This window comes from Molossus molossus, unplaced genomic scaffold (assembly GCF_014108415.1).
Source record: "Molossus molossus isolate mMolMol1 unplaced genomic scaffold, mMolMol1.p scaffold_m16_p_4, whole genome shotgun sequence".
Taxonomy (NCBI): Eukaryota; Metazoa; Chordata; class Mammalia; order Chiroptera; family Molossidae; genus Molossus; species Molossus molossus.
The window spans coordinates 3,522,690-3,539,134 of NW_023425377.1; the positions used below are offsets into that span (position 1 = coordinate 3,522,690).

Sequence of the window (16,445 nt, forward strand, 5' to 3'; positions counted from 1 at the left end):
AGGATAGTTTTCCATCTATCTCAGGTACAGTGCAGGGAAGGAGGAGGGGGGGGGGAGGGGAGAGAGAGGAAGAGAGAGAGAGAAACATCCATGTGAGAGGGACACATTGACTGGTTGCCCCCTGCATGACTTCGACCAGGGCCGGGACGAACTATAGCTGAGGTACGTGCCCCAACCAGAATTGAACCCTCGACTCTGGTACAAAGGCTGATGCTCTAACCACTGAGCAAAACCAGCCAGGGCTGGTTCTTGGCTTTTACATCCACACTGTGGACACTCATTATGCAAATACAGGTAAAATTCTTGTACCATTATTGCATTGGGCTCTGACCAATGTGGCTCAGTGATCAGAACATCAGCGCACACACTGAAGGGTCGAGGGTTCAATTCCTGGTCAAGGGCATGTACCTGGGTTGCAAGTTCCATCCTTGGCCCAGGTCAGGGCATATGCGGGAGGCAACCAGTCAAGTGTATCTCACATCATGTTTCTCTCTCTCTCCTGCTCCTTCCCTCCCTTCCACTCTCTCTAAAATCAATGAAAAAATATCCTCAGGTGAGGATTAACAAAACCAAAACCAAACAAATGCATTGTAACAATTTTTTTAAAAGTCCACGGTCATAAATTCACCCATCTCAGCCCCACCCCACCATTGCATGTAGCTTTGCTCAGGAGCTAAGGTGGGCGGCCAAACACTGCAGGAAGGATGTACTACCCTTCCTGAAACTAGTGGCTGAGGCAACACCCTTCTGCAGGTGTCTCAGCCCCCCAGGAGGGGCCGATGAGCTCCTCCTCTCACTAACCACCATTCACCAGTGGCTTATGGTACTCTTTTCCCAAGGTTTCAATTTTAAGAGATGTCAAGTGTATACAGTGTAATGTGTAAGTAATTCTAGCTGTGCTCATCCATCTCATCATGGATAAGACATTTTCAAGACACTTGCTGACCAATTTAGCTTTTTAAGAATACAAAAATACATTTCCCAATTAGATGTCAAATTGAGAAATGGAGACAGAAAAATAGACAAAGACACAGGCAACAAAAAAATGCATCTCAGATCCCCACTTAGGGTAGGCAAATATCAATGCGACGGTGGCTTCCCATTTTCTGCTCCCCTGGAAGTCATGAGTTTGAAGAAAATATTAACAGATATGACAATGTAAGTACATCTGACCATTAAGAGTATTAGCACCAATTGTGAAGTCAAAGAACCAAGCTTCCATTTACAGAGCATCACACACTTACTCCTAGAGATATAAAGCATTGATCGAAATGGCAATTTAGAAAAATGAGATTTTTAGGCATTTTATGATACTGTGAAGTAAGATACAACTTAAAAGCAGAGCTAAATTTTTAAAATCTGTAAAAACAGTGCGATCTCAAACCCACAGCAATGAGAGACGCAGAGCGAACCCATGGGCAGGCCCGGCCTCCGCGGCACTGAGCCGGGTCGGAGAGGAGGCGAAGCTGAGGACTAGCCTCGCCCACTGCTGCACGCGTGGCCACGCCCTCACCTGGAGTCTCGCTCTCGGTGTTTGTCTTTGGATTTCTTTTTCTTCTTTGATTTTTTGTGCTTCTTCACTTTAGGTTCTTCCAAAGGGTCCCTTTGCAAGCTTCTCCAGGCTTTCTTTTCTACGTGTGTGTCATTATGCTCTATACTATCGTACCTCCGTTTTCGTGACTTGACAGTTTCGTGGTCGTGAAAGCGATCGGCGAGGTGACAACCGCTGCCTTCGGGTACCAGAGCCATTTTCTCGTGGGCGTACTTCTCAGGGTAGGGGGGCAGGGCGTGGGTTGGGCCTGCCCGGGGGCTGCTGAAGTGGGGGCGTTCCCTCTCTTTGGCAACCAGCTCATAGCCCTTTCTGCTTTTATAGTAGTCCTTGTACGGCCGGCCGCCATGCTGACCCACTCGCTCACAGTCTCGCTCACAGTCTCGGTCCCCGTGCAAAGGCCTCCACTCCCACGCCTCCCTTGCCGTGTACGGGGTGTACCTGTCATGGTAATACCTGCATTTGTCCCACCTCATTTTGTCTGAGTAGTACTTCTCCCGGCCCCAGGAGTGCTCCCTTTCCGAGTGGTGGTACCTGCCCCAGTCCTGGTCGGACCCTCCTGTGCTCCGGGAGTGGTGGCGGTGGTGCCTGGCCAGGCCTCGGTGCTGGCAAGGGTGGTGCGGGCCCCCGCCGCAGTGCTCGGGCCTGTAGCGGGCCTGCAGGGCACGCTCCCGCGTGTAGGAGTGCCGCCTCCCGTGGTAGCGGTCCTCCGTCCTGCTCCTGCTGTCCCTCGCGTGCTCCCCGCTGGAGGAGCGGTCTCTCCGGCTGCGATAGTGTCCTCGGTCAACTTTGCGGAGGCTGCTGATTTTTTCCTTAACTGGAGAATGCTCCTGGACTTTCTGCCCAGCCTTACTTTCTTCACATGGCTCCCCAGGACTTGGTTCGGGAATTCCACCCCCTTCTGAACGGTTTTCTGTAACTCTGTCCAGCTGAGGAGAGGGCAGCCCGTCTGCAGGCACACCCGTGATTCCAGACACGTCTTCAGTGTTCGTGCACTTGTCTCGGCTGCTGTAAACTGAGGGTTCCTGCTCACTGTCACCCCTGGAACATGCCAAGGGACTCGGGCTCAGCCGCCCCGTGGCTTCCACTGCTGCCGAGTCCCGGGGACTCTCTGTTAATGTCCCTGTTACATCCTGGGATGCTTTGCTCTCATCACCTGTTAAATTCCCAGGGTCACACAGTTCAGACAGGTGATCGTCCCCAGCGGTACTCTTGTTGCCATTACAAAGATGGTTGACAGTGGGGAAAGACTCCTCAGGTTTTGCTGAAATGCTTTCAGAGACGACTTCTTTGGTAGATTTGATGCTGGGGTCCAGGAGTGGCACAGCCTTCTTCAATTTGCTGCTAAGACTCGTGACTGTCTCCAGCTTCTCCCGGGGGTCCGGAGGGGGGCTGCCGGGCTCCAGTCCTACCTCGGGATGCTCTGTCAGGCTTCCCTCTGTTCCAGTTGCACTGCAGCACGACCAAAACAAAGAAATAAACAAATTAGTCATTTGCCAGATTGCTTTATGGGTTTTTGTCATTGGCTCACAGGGACAAACACTTCAAAACATTCATTTACTAAGTATTTTATACCCTTAATATATCTGGTTGAAACCCAATAGTAAGCTTACTTACTATTAGGAACCCCTGAGGCTTTGATAAACGCACTCTGCCCTTGGTCACTGGGGCCTCCTGGTGTACTGGAGGCTAATGGAAGCTGCCAGGAGACAATAAAAACCCTACAGCAGACCCCAATTTTAGCAGGAAAATATCTGGGACATGAAGTCAATACCCAAAAGTTTTCTAGAGCGCAGCAGTTTCTCAAGTCAGCATGTAATGCAACACACACTTGGTTACAATACATGCACGGTTTGGTTTATATAACTACATGAAATAATTCTCATGCACATTACATGCGAGGACAAAGTAAGCTAGCCTAGGAAAGAAACAAAGTCAGAAAGCAAGGTAAACTGGGAGTGGGCGTCCTCTGCCTACACGATTGACGATCGACTCCTTCCATTTTAATAAGTAAGCCTTTCCTACGGTGGCTCAGCGAGGGCACACCACCTGCGGGGGCCATTCAAAAATGTGGGTACATTTCTGGGTTGTCACAGTGATGGGGGAGCCCTACTGGCAGTGGTGGGCAGGGGACAAGGCAGGCAGGCCCATAATGAGTGAGGGACCTATATCCCATGTTCCAATGTTGACGTGGGTGGAAGCCCCGGTGACACTACTATTGGCAGTTTCCATGGAAACGAGATTATCTAGGAACACAACTACTGTGTCAATCTAGAGATGGTCAGAACTTCAAAGTTGTCCACCACGAGGACGTCACATCCTTGACAGCGAATGTATGTGGTGCTGAGCCCCCGAAGGCGCCCACGCCCTTGGCTGTCACATCCGCAGCAACCTGGCCGCAGCTCAGCCGGGCGCCTGCTTCCTCTCACGCAGTCTCCCTGGCCTCCACATGCTGACCTGCAGCTGCATTACACGATCCTTTCCGTTCATTCCCATTACGTTACCTGGAGGTCAATATACTATACTGACTTTTTTTTAATGAATGTGGAAGCAGGACTGACTTATCAATACATTTAATTTCAAAATTCTAGAGGCGTAAAACAAAACATTTGCTATTTGATAGTTGAGAACCACTGCCGTGTAACCGAATACATCATGTAGTTGTCATTGAAAGGGTTAAGTGAGACAGTGCTGGGTGCCAAATTCAGACGTGTACTCATAACATGCTTAGGGAGAAGAAAATGTTAGTTTGAGGACATCAAGCTTCCCGGGACTATCAGACCCTATACATTTTTTCTTTACTTTTCTAAAAAGCAAATTAACAAATTCTATAGGTCATTCAAGTCATTCCAGGATTCAAAGGTTCATCATAAAACTGGTACAGAGTTCAACTGGTGACAGGCCCATGGGCACCACTGTGATTTCCTCCTAAGTGACTCTGTTACCTTGGTTCATCTGTCGAGCCCTTCCCTTTGTTGCTGAGTTTGAAGGTCTCTAAGATTTTGTCTTCTGGGAGAGGTGGCAAAGGAGCAGGCATCAACTACAATAAAAAAACAAAGATGCTTCAAATCTGGTTGCTGCTCCATCCCTCCTGAAACCTAGCCGTGACCAGAACGAGCCAGAGCAAAGCCTGCCCGCCCCCACCCCGACACTCACTCACCTTTCCAGGTAGACCATTGGCCTTAGAAAAGGGATTTTCTGAGTGCGGAGCAGGCTGGACTTGGCAACTGGCACCATCAAATGACAGACCATTTTCTTTCAGGTCACTGTCTGTACTATTAGCACCATTTAGAGACACAAGTTCTCGAAGCTCATGCGGAGAGGTCTCGTCTTCTTCAGCATCCAGAGCAGAAGAATTTGAGTTCTCGACCGTACCTAGACCGTTCTCCCTGCCTAGGCCCTTTGCCTCCTCATCAGACTCTTCTGAGGACTCGGCACCGTAAGGGACCAGGACACTTGAACTCAGCTTGGACTTGCCATTCATCACGGGCTTGGAGCAGGACTCACTCGGGGCCATCTGCTTTGTAACTTGACTGGAAACGGGCGTGGTAGGCGTGCTCGAGGTAGACTGTATTGCAGATGAACTGGTAATGGTAGAAGAGGGAACAGGCTTGGTAGAGTTCTCCAAAGAATTGCTGTGAAGGTTAGGCTGAGACTGACCTTGACGAACAGGTAACTTGTTGTGAATACTGATCGTGATTTTTTGTTTCTTGGGATGTTCCGGAATAACTGAGGACCTGTTAACTGACCAGTTTTGAACAGAAGTTGAAGCATTAACAGGACCAGCCCTGTTGACATTGGAATTTCCATTAGGACTCGACATGGAACTGCTCGGCGTTTCTTTCAATGATCCGGTCCCATTCAGGTGTGGTGAGTTCTGGAAGCAAGAAGACCCCAGCCCACTGGTGAGAGCTCCAGAAAGTCTCAGAAAATTCATTCTGGCTACAGACCCTTCCCATTTGGTCTTTTTCTTTTAATAAATAACAAGCTCCACACACCTAGAAACACTTCCTGTGCGCTCCTGCCTGCCATTAACCTTTCACAGTCATCGTTTTCTGATAATTAAGCAACAAGCAGAGACAACTGTTCTTGCCAGAGAACAGTGCCCAGACCAAATTCTTTCTGCTGCATCGGACAGAAATGAACAGGCCCCTTTGGGCAAGGAGTCACGTGTCCTAGGCTGGGTCTTGGGAGCCCAGTCTGTACAGGCAGAAGGGGGCCAGCCAGCAGGGAATTGCTGCTGGCCACCAGTGAGGGAGCGGGTCACATGGCAGACACGAAGAGCAGCTTCAGACACCACCGGCTAGATCATCCCCTCACCCCCTCCCACCACGATGTCTCTGAATCCCAGATTCCAACTACTGTGGCTACACCCTAGCTGCAAATTGGAGTTCATGGGTGAACTGTGGTTCATATATGAGTTCTGTTTGGCCTTCACAATGTTTTCTTAAATATCTGAATTAGTTCCAATCTTAACTTTGGAAGGTTTCATGGTACAAGATAGACTCTTGAAAAACCAATAGCAGCCACCCCTCAACACAGGGCACGTGTTCTCCGGTTAGCCAGTGTCCCGATCTCACTCTTACGAAGAGCCTAAATCAGGAACCTGCTGCCCTCTCAGCTCCCAGAAGCCTTGGATTTGTGACTCCTGCTATAATCCAAACACTGCCCCATGTCCCTAAGAAACAGCACACAACTAGACAATCTGCTGATTCAAAACCAATTAAACTCAAACTGAAAGACTGTTTAAAACACTACAGCACAGTCCTGGCAGGTTTGGCTCAGCGGTTAGAGCGTTGGCCTGCGGTCCGGAGAGACCCGGGTTCAGTTCCCGCTAAGGGCACGTACCTCAGTTGCAGTTTGTCCCTGTCCCTGGTTGGTCATGAGGGTGGCAGCCACTCGAGAGAAACATCGACGTTCTCTCTCTCCCTTCCCTCCCACTCTATCTGAACAAAAAAATGGAAAAATGTCCTCGGGTGAGGATAAAAAAACAAAACAAAAACACTACAGCACAGATGACATAGAGGATTCCAACATGGGGACAGGCCACTCATGACCTCTACACGGAAGTCTACCAAGAGGTGGGCCCTGCTCCACAAAGCCTTGGAGGGTCACAAGACCCAGGCATGCCATCCGTTCTCCCCAACAGGCCTCCTGGGAGTGTGGTCAAACCCAGATGGACAGTAGACAGAAAATGCCATGCCCCTGAAAGAGCTAACCAGACATAATAAAAGTGTTCTGTGTGTAACAGAGCCACTTTTCCTGGAGTCCAGCATTAATGAAGGATCCTCAGATATTTAAATTTTTTATTTTAATCCTCACCTGAGGATACCCTCCCATTTTTTCTGTTCAGATAGAGTGAGAGGGGGAGAGAGAGAGAGGAACATCGACGTGAAAGGGACACACTGAGTGGCTGCCACCCACACGATCCAACCAGGGCCGGGGACAAAATGCAACCAAGGCACGTGCCCTTAGCGGAAACTGAACCCGGGTCTCTCTGGACCGCAGGCTGACGCTCCAACCACTGAGACAAACCAGCCTGGGCAGATTCTCAGATATTTAATCCATTAAGTGAACAGAAGTCCATTGTGAGAGCTAAACTCTCTAGCATTTAAATAACTTATACCCAGACTCTCTTTTTTTTTTTTTCTCTCTCACCTGAGAACATTTTCCCATTTTTTTGTTCAGGTAGAGTGGGAGGGAGAGAGAGGAACAGAGAGAGAGAGAGAAACATCGATGTGAAAGGGACACATCGAGTGGCTGCCACCTGCACGACCAACCAGGGCCGGGGACAAACTGCAACCGAGGTACGTGCCCTTAGTGGGAACCGAACCCAGGTCTCTCCAGACCGCATGTCGACGCTCTAACCGCTGAGCCAAATCGGCCAGGGCACCAGACTCTCTTCTTAGATCATTATATCCACACACTGAGATGTGCTATGCATTTTAAATATTTTATAATAAATAGCTTGAATATATTATTTTGACAATAAATTAATTTGTACATGAGGCCATGGCAACTACTGCAACTAGCCTCAGGGTTTGAATGACACATTTAAAAAAATTAACATAAAGGTTACGTTCTACCCATGGAATGTTACCTTTATCATGTGAGAAGGAAGCTGTGGTCCGATGAACCCTGACACGGCCTGTTTGTTGTTGACGACGCGCTGACTGATTACGGGTCGGGGAGAGGACTGGCCGGGGCTGTGGGCGGAATGAGTAAGTTCACCTCCATTTTTTACATCATGGGACCTGGGGACAGAGAGTAACATTGCTTATGGTTATACAGGACGTCTCAGAAGAGATTCGTTTATAAGCCTCAGGTAACAGACCGATCTGCTGCAGGGACAGCTGCACACAGGCTCTCCTCTAGGTCCAAGTTAATGCAGGTGCTCAGACTGGGAAACCACCAGGGTAACTGGCAAAATAGTACATTTAACTGTGTATTCTGAGGATGCCACTGTCTGGAAGCTATTTTGCTTTTCAGTTTAATTATATTTCAGTTTAATTATATTTTGTTCTTATAAATACATACATACCATTTTAGAAAATCTGTAATATCTGGAAAAGTTAGAAAGAAACAAAACCACTGTGCCACATCTCACCCCTTAGAGGCATCTGCTGTTCAGATTTAGGAGGTTATCCTCCACACTTAAGCCTATACAGTTTTTTTGGGTTTTGTTTCCAATAACAGTGTAAATTTCAAACTTCTTTTCCTCTATATATATTGAACACTTTCTCAAGTCATTAAAAAAAAAGCTTCATGCAAATCACTTTTAACAGCTGCATAATATTTCAACATATTGGATATGCTATAATTTATCTGATCATTCTGCTACTGTTGAAATTTCAGACTGTTCTTACTCTACAGCCATCACAAACGAGTACCTGAAGCACACCTGTCTCCAAGGCCGCACACTTCCAGCAAAGGAAGGAGCGAGTCAGTCCGCAGCAACATCGGGAGAGAAATGAGCGGGGGTGCGGGTACCGGCCCAGGCCCTCTCCAGGAAGGCGTCGGGCTGCCTGTGCTCAGTGACTGAGCGGGGACCACACCCATTGCTGGAGCCCCCTCCCCGAGGCCTCCGCGGCCCCCAGGCCCCCAGCTGGTGACCCGCAGCAGAAGCCTGCCTGCCTCAGCTGTCACCTGCCCCTTCCCCGAAATGTGTGTACGGTGACCCTGCCGGAGAGCTGGAGCCGAGCAAACGCAGGGCGCGCCCTCAGAAGCGGTGCCCCCAACTCCCCCGAGCACCACACTGCTGCTTTCAGAATAGCCCAGTGTTGAATTTAAATATGTTGATGAGATGAACAGAAATGACATAATGGAAAACTTGAAAATCTGTCTTCCTGACAATACCTGATATAAAAGAGAACATACGCTTGTTGACTGAGTACCGATCTGATATCACTGGTAGATACGATGGAGTCATTCATCTGATACCAGAGGCCATTGCTAGCCTGCAAGGGAGTCAATAAAAGAGATAGTTGATACGATTAGCTAAGGAAGGAGCACCAATCTAGAGCAACGAAAGAAAAATGGAATCCCACATTCTAACTGTAAGAGTCCCACCTGCCCTCCAAGAATGCCAGTGTTCCCTTAAAGTGTGTTCTAAATCCACACAGCTTACCTTTATGTAGCAGAAGTAATGGCCAGCATGGCAATTAAAACCAGTGTGTACCAGTACTGCATACAAAACATAAATAATTGGTTCTCCGTTTGGTTGAGACATGTATGGTCGAATATCAAGATATTCAGGATATTTCACATCCTAAACAGAAACAAGGAAAAAGGAACGTCATTTCTGAAGGCGCAGACTGTTCCACATGTTCAGGTGTGGGGTGTTTAGGGGCAGGGCAGGGTACCTGCAGACCTCTGTACCCTATGATATTCTAGCAGAAACCTAACTCGTTGAACCCCATTTCAAAAGACAAGATTAACCTGAAACATATCTGAATCCTGTTTAATGCAATTCCACTATATTCTTTATTTTTTTGAATAAATAAGGATCCACATTAAGTGAATTCTTCAAATCCATCAAAGGAGATAGGAACAAAATGACAACTCTGGACTGTAGTCATCACTTATTTTTATTTTATTTTTAGTAATCCTCCCCAAGGATATTTTCCCATGGATTTTCTAGATAGAGAAGAGAGAGAGAGAGAGAGAGAGAGAGAGAGAGAGAGAGAGAGAGAAAGAGAGAGAGAGAGTAACACTGATATGAGAGACACACATCAACTGGTTGCCTCCTTGCATGACCAGAACAGGGCTGGGGATAAAACCTGCAACTCAGGTATGTGCCCTTGACTGAGAATCAAACCCAAGACCCTTCGGTCCATTGGCCAATGCGCTAACAGCTGAGCCAAACTGGCCAGGGCACTTATTTTTATTTTTAATAACTCAGGCCAGCCAGTTTGGCTCAGTAGTTGAATGTCGACCCATGCACCAGGAGGTCACTGGTTTGATTCCCAGTCAGGGCACATGCCCGGGTTGTGGGCCAAATCCCCAGTGGGGGCATGGAGGAGGCAGCCAATCAATGTTCTCTCTCATCGATGTTTCTGTCTCTCTCTCCCTTCCTCTCTCTAGAGAATCAATAAAGAATCTCTCTCTCTCTCTCTCCCCTAAACACACAGAACATACTGTTAGCTCAATGATTTGACATTTTATTCCACTACCAAATTCTGGAAGAACTTAGAATACCAGGTAACAAAACTGTTCACTTAGGTTGTTTATAACCCTTAATAGCTACTGACACTTAGCCTTGAAAGACTCAACATAAAAGGTCACTAACATCTACATACCTTAGCAATTTTTCCACCAGTAAAATTTGCAAAGCGTTTCAAAGAAAGAGTAAGAACATTGGAGGATCTGTGTATGGTGAATCTCTTTGAAGCTGGAACCATCTTTTTACATCTTGAAATAAACAGAAACAAAAAAATTCAGATGATTAAGTTTTGGGGTTTTATTTTTTTGATATTTTAGTCTTTGTTTTATTATTTCTCTAAAACATTCTAAATTAAAGTTTCCAAGAGGATACTAGATGAGAAACACAAACCCTTTCAACCCGTCATAAAAAATATAAAAATTTACTATACTGGGGAAACTGCTTAATTAGCATGACAGGGGAACGGAAGCTGGGATGATTCTGAGGTGCAGAGACACACCGGTCACTGATATTTTTAAATTAGATTAACACAGGTTTTTGTCAATTCAAACAAACTGAAAAACAAACAGATTTTCAGGCTAGTATAACTGTGTGAAAACAAAACCCTATCTAGCTACAAAAGGAAGAAAAGTATTGATTAGAAATGTCCATGGAGTTTAACACAAAGAGAAATCCCTATGGCTTGGACAGAAGGAAGCCTTCTTCCCCACAAAATGACTATTTGTACCACCTGCCTATAAACTAAAACTCTACTTAAAACATACGAAACTGGGCTTTCTAAAACAGGCTCTCTTAACTTCAGGGGAAATATATTAAGGAATAATCAAAACTAGAGGTTTCGAACAGATACTACCCCAGTCTTGGGTAGGAGCCAGAGAGATGAAGACCCTGACCACCCTGACAACAGAATGGATGAAAACGCTGCTGCTGGGCACAGACATGACACCCTAGGTGGCACCTCCCTGCACAGCCCCAGAAGTGAGGCCCAGCTGTCTCATCTCTGCAGAGGACACACACAGCGCTGTGTGCCACGGCCCTGGAGGACAGACACAGGACCCCCTGGGACGGCATCAGCAGCTAAGGGGACCCCCACCCAGGCAGCACCCTGTCGTACTTGCTGCACTTGTAGGAGTTCTCGCCGTCCAGCTGCTCGGGCTTCACAAACTGCTCCAGCGCCTTGTTCACACTCTGAGCAGCCTGGGAAGAGAAGGCAGCACATGTTACCTCTCCCTGCCCCTTGTGAGGAGGAAGGACACTCAGCATGGAGTTTTTACATTAAAAAAAATGTTGTTATTAAGACATTCATTTCTATATGGAGACACACCAAGTTATTTCCCCTTACATTAAAATGAGCAGATTGCCTGGCAGATTGGCTCAGCAGTTAGAGCTTCAACCTGCAGACCACATGGTCTCAGGTTCAATTGCCGGTCAAGGGCACATACCTAGGTTGCAGGTTTGACTCCCAACCCCAGTGTGGGAGGCGACCAATCGATGTTTCTCTCTCTCTTCTCCCCTCCCTTCTACTCTATCTAAAAATCAATGGAAAAATATCCTCAGGTAAGGATTAACAACAACAAAAAGAGCAGATTAAAGTGAACAAAAATACATAAAAAGGTTGCTGGCTGAAGCATTATTTAAAATAGTATAAAAACGGCCCTGGCCACTTAGGCTCAGCGGTTAGAGTGTTGGCCCGTGGACCTGAGGGTCCCGGGTTCGGTTCCCACTAGGGGCACATACTTCAGTTGCAGTTTGTCCCCGGCCCCAGTTGGGTTCGTGTGGGTGGCGACCAGTTGATGTGTCTCTCTCATATCGATGTTTCTCTCTCTCTCTTCCTCCCTCTCTCCCTTCCACTTTATCTGAAAATAAATGCAATAATAATAATAATAATGTCCTCAGGTGAGAATAGAAAAAAAAAAGTATAAAAACGGAAACGAGACAATATCTATCAGCAAGGAACCAGGCATGTAAAGTGTGGTCTATCCACTCACTGGCCCACCACACAAACGCCAAAGCACACACAGAGATCCCCAAGCAGAATGAAATGAAAACAGCAAGTGGCCAGACTTCAAGTGTAACCCCATTTGTATGAACAGTATGTAACATACTCTGGAACAGTTTATTTCAAAGTGATAGGAAGAGCTCCTTCTGTGGGATGGGATCATATACATATCTGCAATGTTTCTCATTTTAACACATATTACATTCAAAATCAGAAAAATTAAGCTTAAGAACAAAACAATTAGAATTCAAAACATGGAAGAAACAAAACAATTTCTAAATAATAACTTCACCCAAGGCTAATATAGGTATCAGAATCTGGTTTTATTAAGATTTATTAAGTGAAACATCCAAGGGTAATAAAAAGATTAGGTGTTTAAGTTTTGTTTTTTTTTATCCTCACCCGAGGACACTTTTTTTGCATGTATCTTCAGATAGAACGGGAGGGAGAAAGGGAGGAAGAGAGAGAGAGAAAAACATCGATGTGAGAGAGACACATTGAGTGGTCACCACCCACACAACCCCAACTGGGGCCGGGGACAAACTATAGCCCAGTTACGTGCCCTTAGCGGGAACCAAACCTGAGACTCTCCAGTCCACAGGCCGACGCTCTAACTGCTGAGCCAAACCGGCAGGGCAGGTGTTTAAGTTTTTTATGATGCCGACTACAAAGCTTAAATAATCACCTGTAAATAAGGTCTTGGCATATTAAAAATTTAAATTCATTTCTCTAACAAGTTAGTCTTAATTATAAGCGAACTACAAATACATAAAGTTATGTGAAGTATAACTGGTTTTTACACTTAACTGTCACCACAATGATCCAGCTTACCTTTATCTCCAGTGTTATATCGAGATATGGATCAAAAGTATCTGAAACGCCTTTGCAATTTAAACATTTGACTGAAATAAAAACAAAATGTAAAGATAAGCAAAGTGTAATCGTTATGACAATCCCAACTATTAAAATGATAGAGTACAAATATACTACTTCAAAATAAAAAAATTAAAACAAGGTACAGTTTTTTCTCATATCAGATTAGGCAAAAACTTTTAATGCTACACAATGTGAATCAAAGTGTCACGGATCTGGCCCACGTACACTGTTGGTTGGAATGTAAGCTGGTATAACCTCTTGGAAGGACAGTATGGCAATGTCAGATTATATACACACACCCTTTGATACAGAAATTCTAATGCTAAGAATTTATCCTACATATACACTTTTACATGGACATAAGGGGATGTGCACAAGGATGGTCAAGGAAGCACTGATGCTAATTTAAAAAATTAGAAATGACCTAAGTAGCCCTTGATAGGGACTTAAGACTGTGTTACACCTATGTGTGCTGGAATTTAAAAAGACTTCTAATGTTAGGAGAAAAATGAAAGAAATACATCTAATATGCTCCCAGTCTGTTTATGCACAGGAAGCTGCTGGAAGGACACTAGAAACTGTCAAGGGTTGTCTTTGAGAAAGGGGCTCAGAAATCTGAGCTGGATGGAGGACACACTTTCCATTCTTAACCCTTCCTACAGTTTGCATTTTCTAAAACCATATGCATGTATCACTTTATCAACTTTTATTTTATTATTTTTTTGAGAGAGAGAGAGGGACGAAGACATAGAAACATTCACGTGAGAAACATCAATTGGCTGCCTACTGGGGATCGAGCCCAAAACCAGGCATGTGCCTTGATGGGCTGGTAATTGAACCAGGAACTCTCAGTCCAAGGGACAATGCTCAATTCACTAAGCCACACCAGCTGGGCACTTTATCCTCACCCAAGAACATTTTTTCGATATTTTATTCAGATAGAGTGGGAGGGAGAGAGAGAAACATCGACGTGAAAGGGACACATCAAGTGGTTGCCACCCTCACAACCAACCAGGGCCGGGGACAAACTGCAACCGAGGTACGTGCCCTTAGCGGGAAATGAACCCGGGTCTCTCTGGACCTCAGGCCAACGCTCTAACCACTGAGCCAAACTGGCCAGGGCATTTTTTTTTAAAGTTATTTTTTTTAATCCTCACCTGAGGATATATTTTTTTAATTGATTTCTGAGAGGGAGGAAGGAAAAGGAAGAGTAACATCAATGTGAGAGAAACATCGATTGGTTGCTTCCTGCATTCACCCCAACCAGGGGTTGAACCCACAACCTGGGTATGTGCTCTGACCAGGAATAGAACCCTTGACCCACAGGACACATGAGACGATGCTCCAACCAATCACACTGGCCAGGGCCACTTTATCAAACTTTTAAATAAAAGTTTACCTCTAGATCTTAGGTATCCTCCAAATATCTGACAGACGAGCGTAGTAGCCTGGGTGTGTCTGTCTAATCTGAAAAACAGTGAACGCTGATATGAGAGAAGAGTTCTACAGCAATTGCACACGCTATGGCCAGATCAAAAAAACATGTACATCTACAGAGGAACAAGAATTTAGGTGGGAGAGCCACAAAACCAGATGTGGCAGCCAGAGGACAGCCGTGCCTGACCAGGGTACAGTGAAGGTGGGAGAGGCAAGAAAGAAGTAGGCTAGGATGGAGGAAGGGATTTAAATCAAGGCAGACATCTGGCCCTGAAGCAAGAGGAGGAGGAGGAGGACACCTCAGTACCACTGTGACACTGAGTGTGAGGCCTGGCTGGTGAGGGCAGGACACGGAGCGCTTCCCTGTTCCATGCTGCATCCTCGTTCAGACACTGGGAGCCTGGCCGAGGCAGTGCAGATGGCAGTGGAAATGGAATGGAGATTTCCCACGTGTTTGGCAACAGCAAGTGGGCTAGGACTTGTCTAATTGTTTCTCCAGTCTCCCTCTTGAGTCTGCTTAGACTTTAAAGAAGAAATTCAGGAATTGGTAATAGAGCAGAGTGAGAAAGACATAGGAACAAATGTAGGTTTCAGAGACTGGAGGCCTACAGAGATAATGTAGGGCATAACCAGAAAGAAGTGGTTAGTTTGAATCTGCCAAAGGATGCTGATGCACAGAAATTAAATAATGGCAAGACCAATATTCATTTCCTGACATCTATAATTAAACAAATCCAAATTGTAAAGTAGCATAGCTTTTACATTTTAATCACTTTGAGATAGTGCACATTACTTGAGGACAACGCAGTGCAGAGTGTCAAAGAGCGAAGCCTACACAGCTCTGCACCTTCATCGTAAAAGGCAAACTGAATCCAGCAAGCCGGCAACACACGGGGAGACCACAGCGGTGCTGCTGTACTTACTTATTGCTGCCATTCAAGCATGCTTTTTGCATAGCATCAACAGTGTACTGAAGGAATTCGTGGGCATCTTCTTGGTTTCCAAAACGAAAGTGCCTAGCTATACCTATAAAGTTTAAGACAAAGCTTTATCGTCACATAATAGGCCCAGGCTATAACCCCCAGGAGTTATATCTTGTAACAATATGGTAGTCAGAAAATACCTGATAATCATCGTATGAGGGAATAGCACTAACAAGCTACCCCAAGAAGAGCTTAGATCTTGCCCTTTAGACCACTGAAAATCCACATGGACTAGTTTCTGAGAGTCCAGAGAGTAGGTACAGAGATGTTATCTGTGGCTTTAGCAAGTTAATAAAATTGTACTTGAGTAAATTCAACTTTGGCTGTATTGCCTTAAAAATGTGTCCACAGTGTTATGTTAGTGCACACATCTTAAATTTGGCACTGATCTAAGAGAACCCTTGCAGAACATCAATGTACAAACCCATCTAAATTCTATCCTGATAACTTGCATATTATATTCTCAGTAACATTTCAGTCCATTTCTAATTGAACAGCTGCAAGACAAAATTACATAGTAAAAAAAATCTAAAAAGTATAAATAACAGTAAAACATCCTACATAGAATTTTATGATGTATGTACATATAAACACACAGCAATGACATTTTCTTTAAGACTAGGTTTAAAAATAGTAATCATGTTTATATATATACACACACACACACATATACATAAGAATACATGTGTATATATATGCATATATAATTTTTTTTTAAAGAAAATCACCCTTGGCTAAAATTTTGCCAGGATCCAAAATGTTTAAAAAATGTTTACATTGTCTACTGTGGCCTGTTAATAATGCCAAAGCCAATATAACATCTCTTTAATCTTCAGCAGCTTTTAGGCAAAAGGATTATAATTTGTAAATGTATAATTATCCACCCCTATAATTACCTAGCTAGATATCAGATTAAGAGTTAGGGGTTTGTTTTTTTTA

General features: G+C 45.3%; 1 protein-coding gene across 1 annotated transcript in view; it reads right to left on the minus strand.

Moving 5' to 3' along the window:
- The window catches only part of USP42 (ubiquitin specific peptidase 42), a 52,860-nt gene that overhangs the window by 3,962 nt on the left and 32,453 nt on the right, over positions 1-16,445 (minus strand). Inside the window, exons 5-15 of the mRNA XM_036240117.1 lie at positions 15,447-15,549; positions 14,486-14,553; positions 13,042-13,112; positions 11,326-11,408; positions 10,348-10,459; positions 9,177-9,317; positions 8,906-9,006; positions 7,650-7,803; positions 4,710-5,426; positions 4,495-4,589; positions 1,514-3,001 (exon numbers count right to left, since the gene is read on the minus strand). Of these exons, the coding sequence (XP_036096010.1) occupies positions 1,514-3,001; positions 4,495-4,589; positions 4,710-5,426; positions 7,650-7,803; positions 8,906-9,006; positions 9,177-9,317; positions 10,348-10,459; positions 11,326-11,408; positions 13,042-13,112; positions 14,486-14,553; positions 15,447-15,549 (3,133 nt within the window). The remainder of the gene's footprint in view (positions 1-1,513; positions 3,002-4,494; positions 4,590-4,709; positions 5,427-7,649; positions 7,804-8,905; positions 9,007-9,176; positions 9,318-10,347; positions 10,460-11,325; positions 11,409-13,041; positions 13,113-14,485; positions 14,554-15,446; positions 15,550-16,445) is intronic.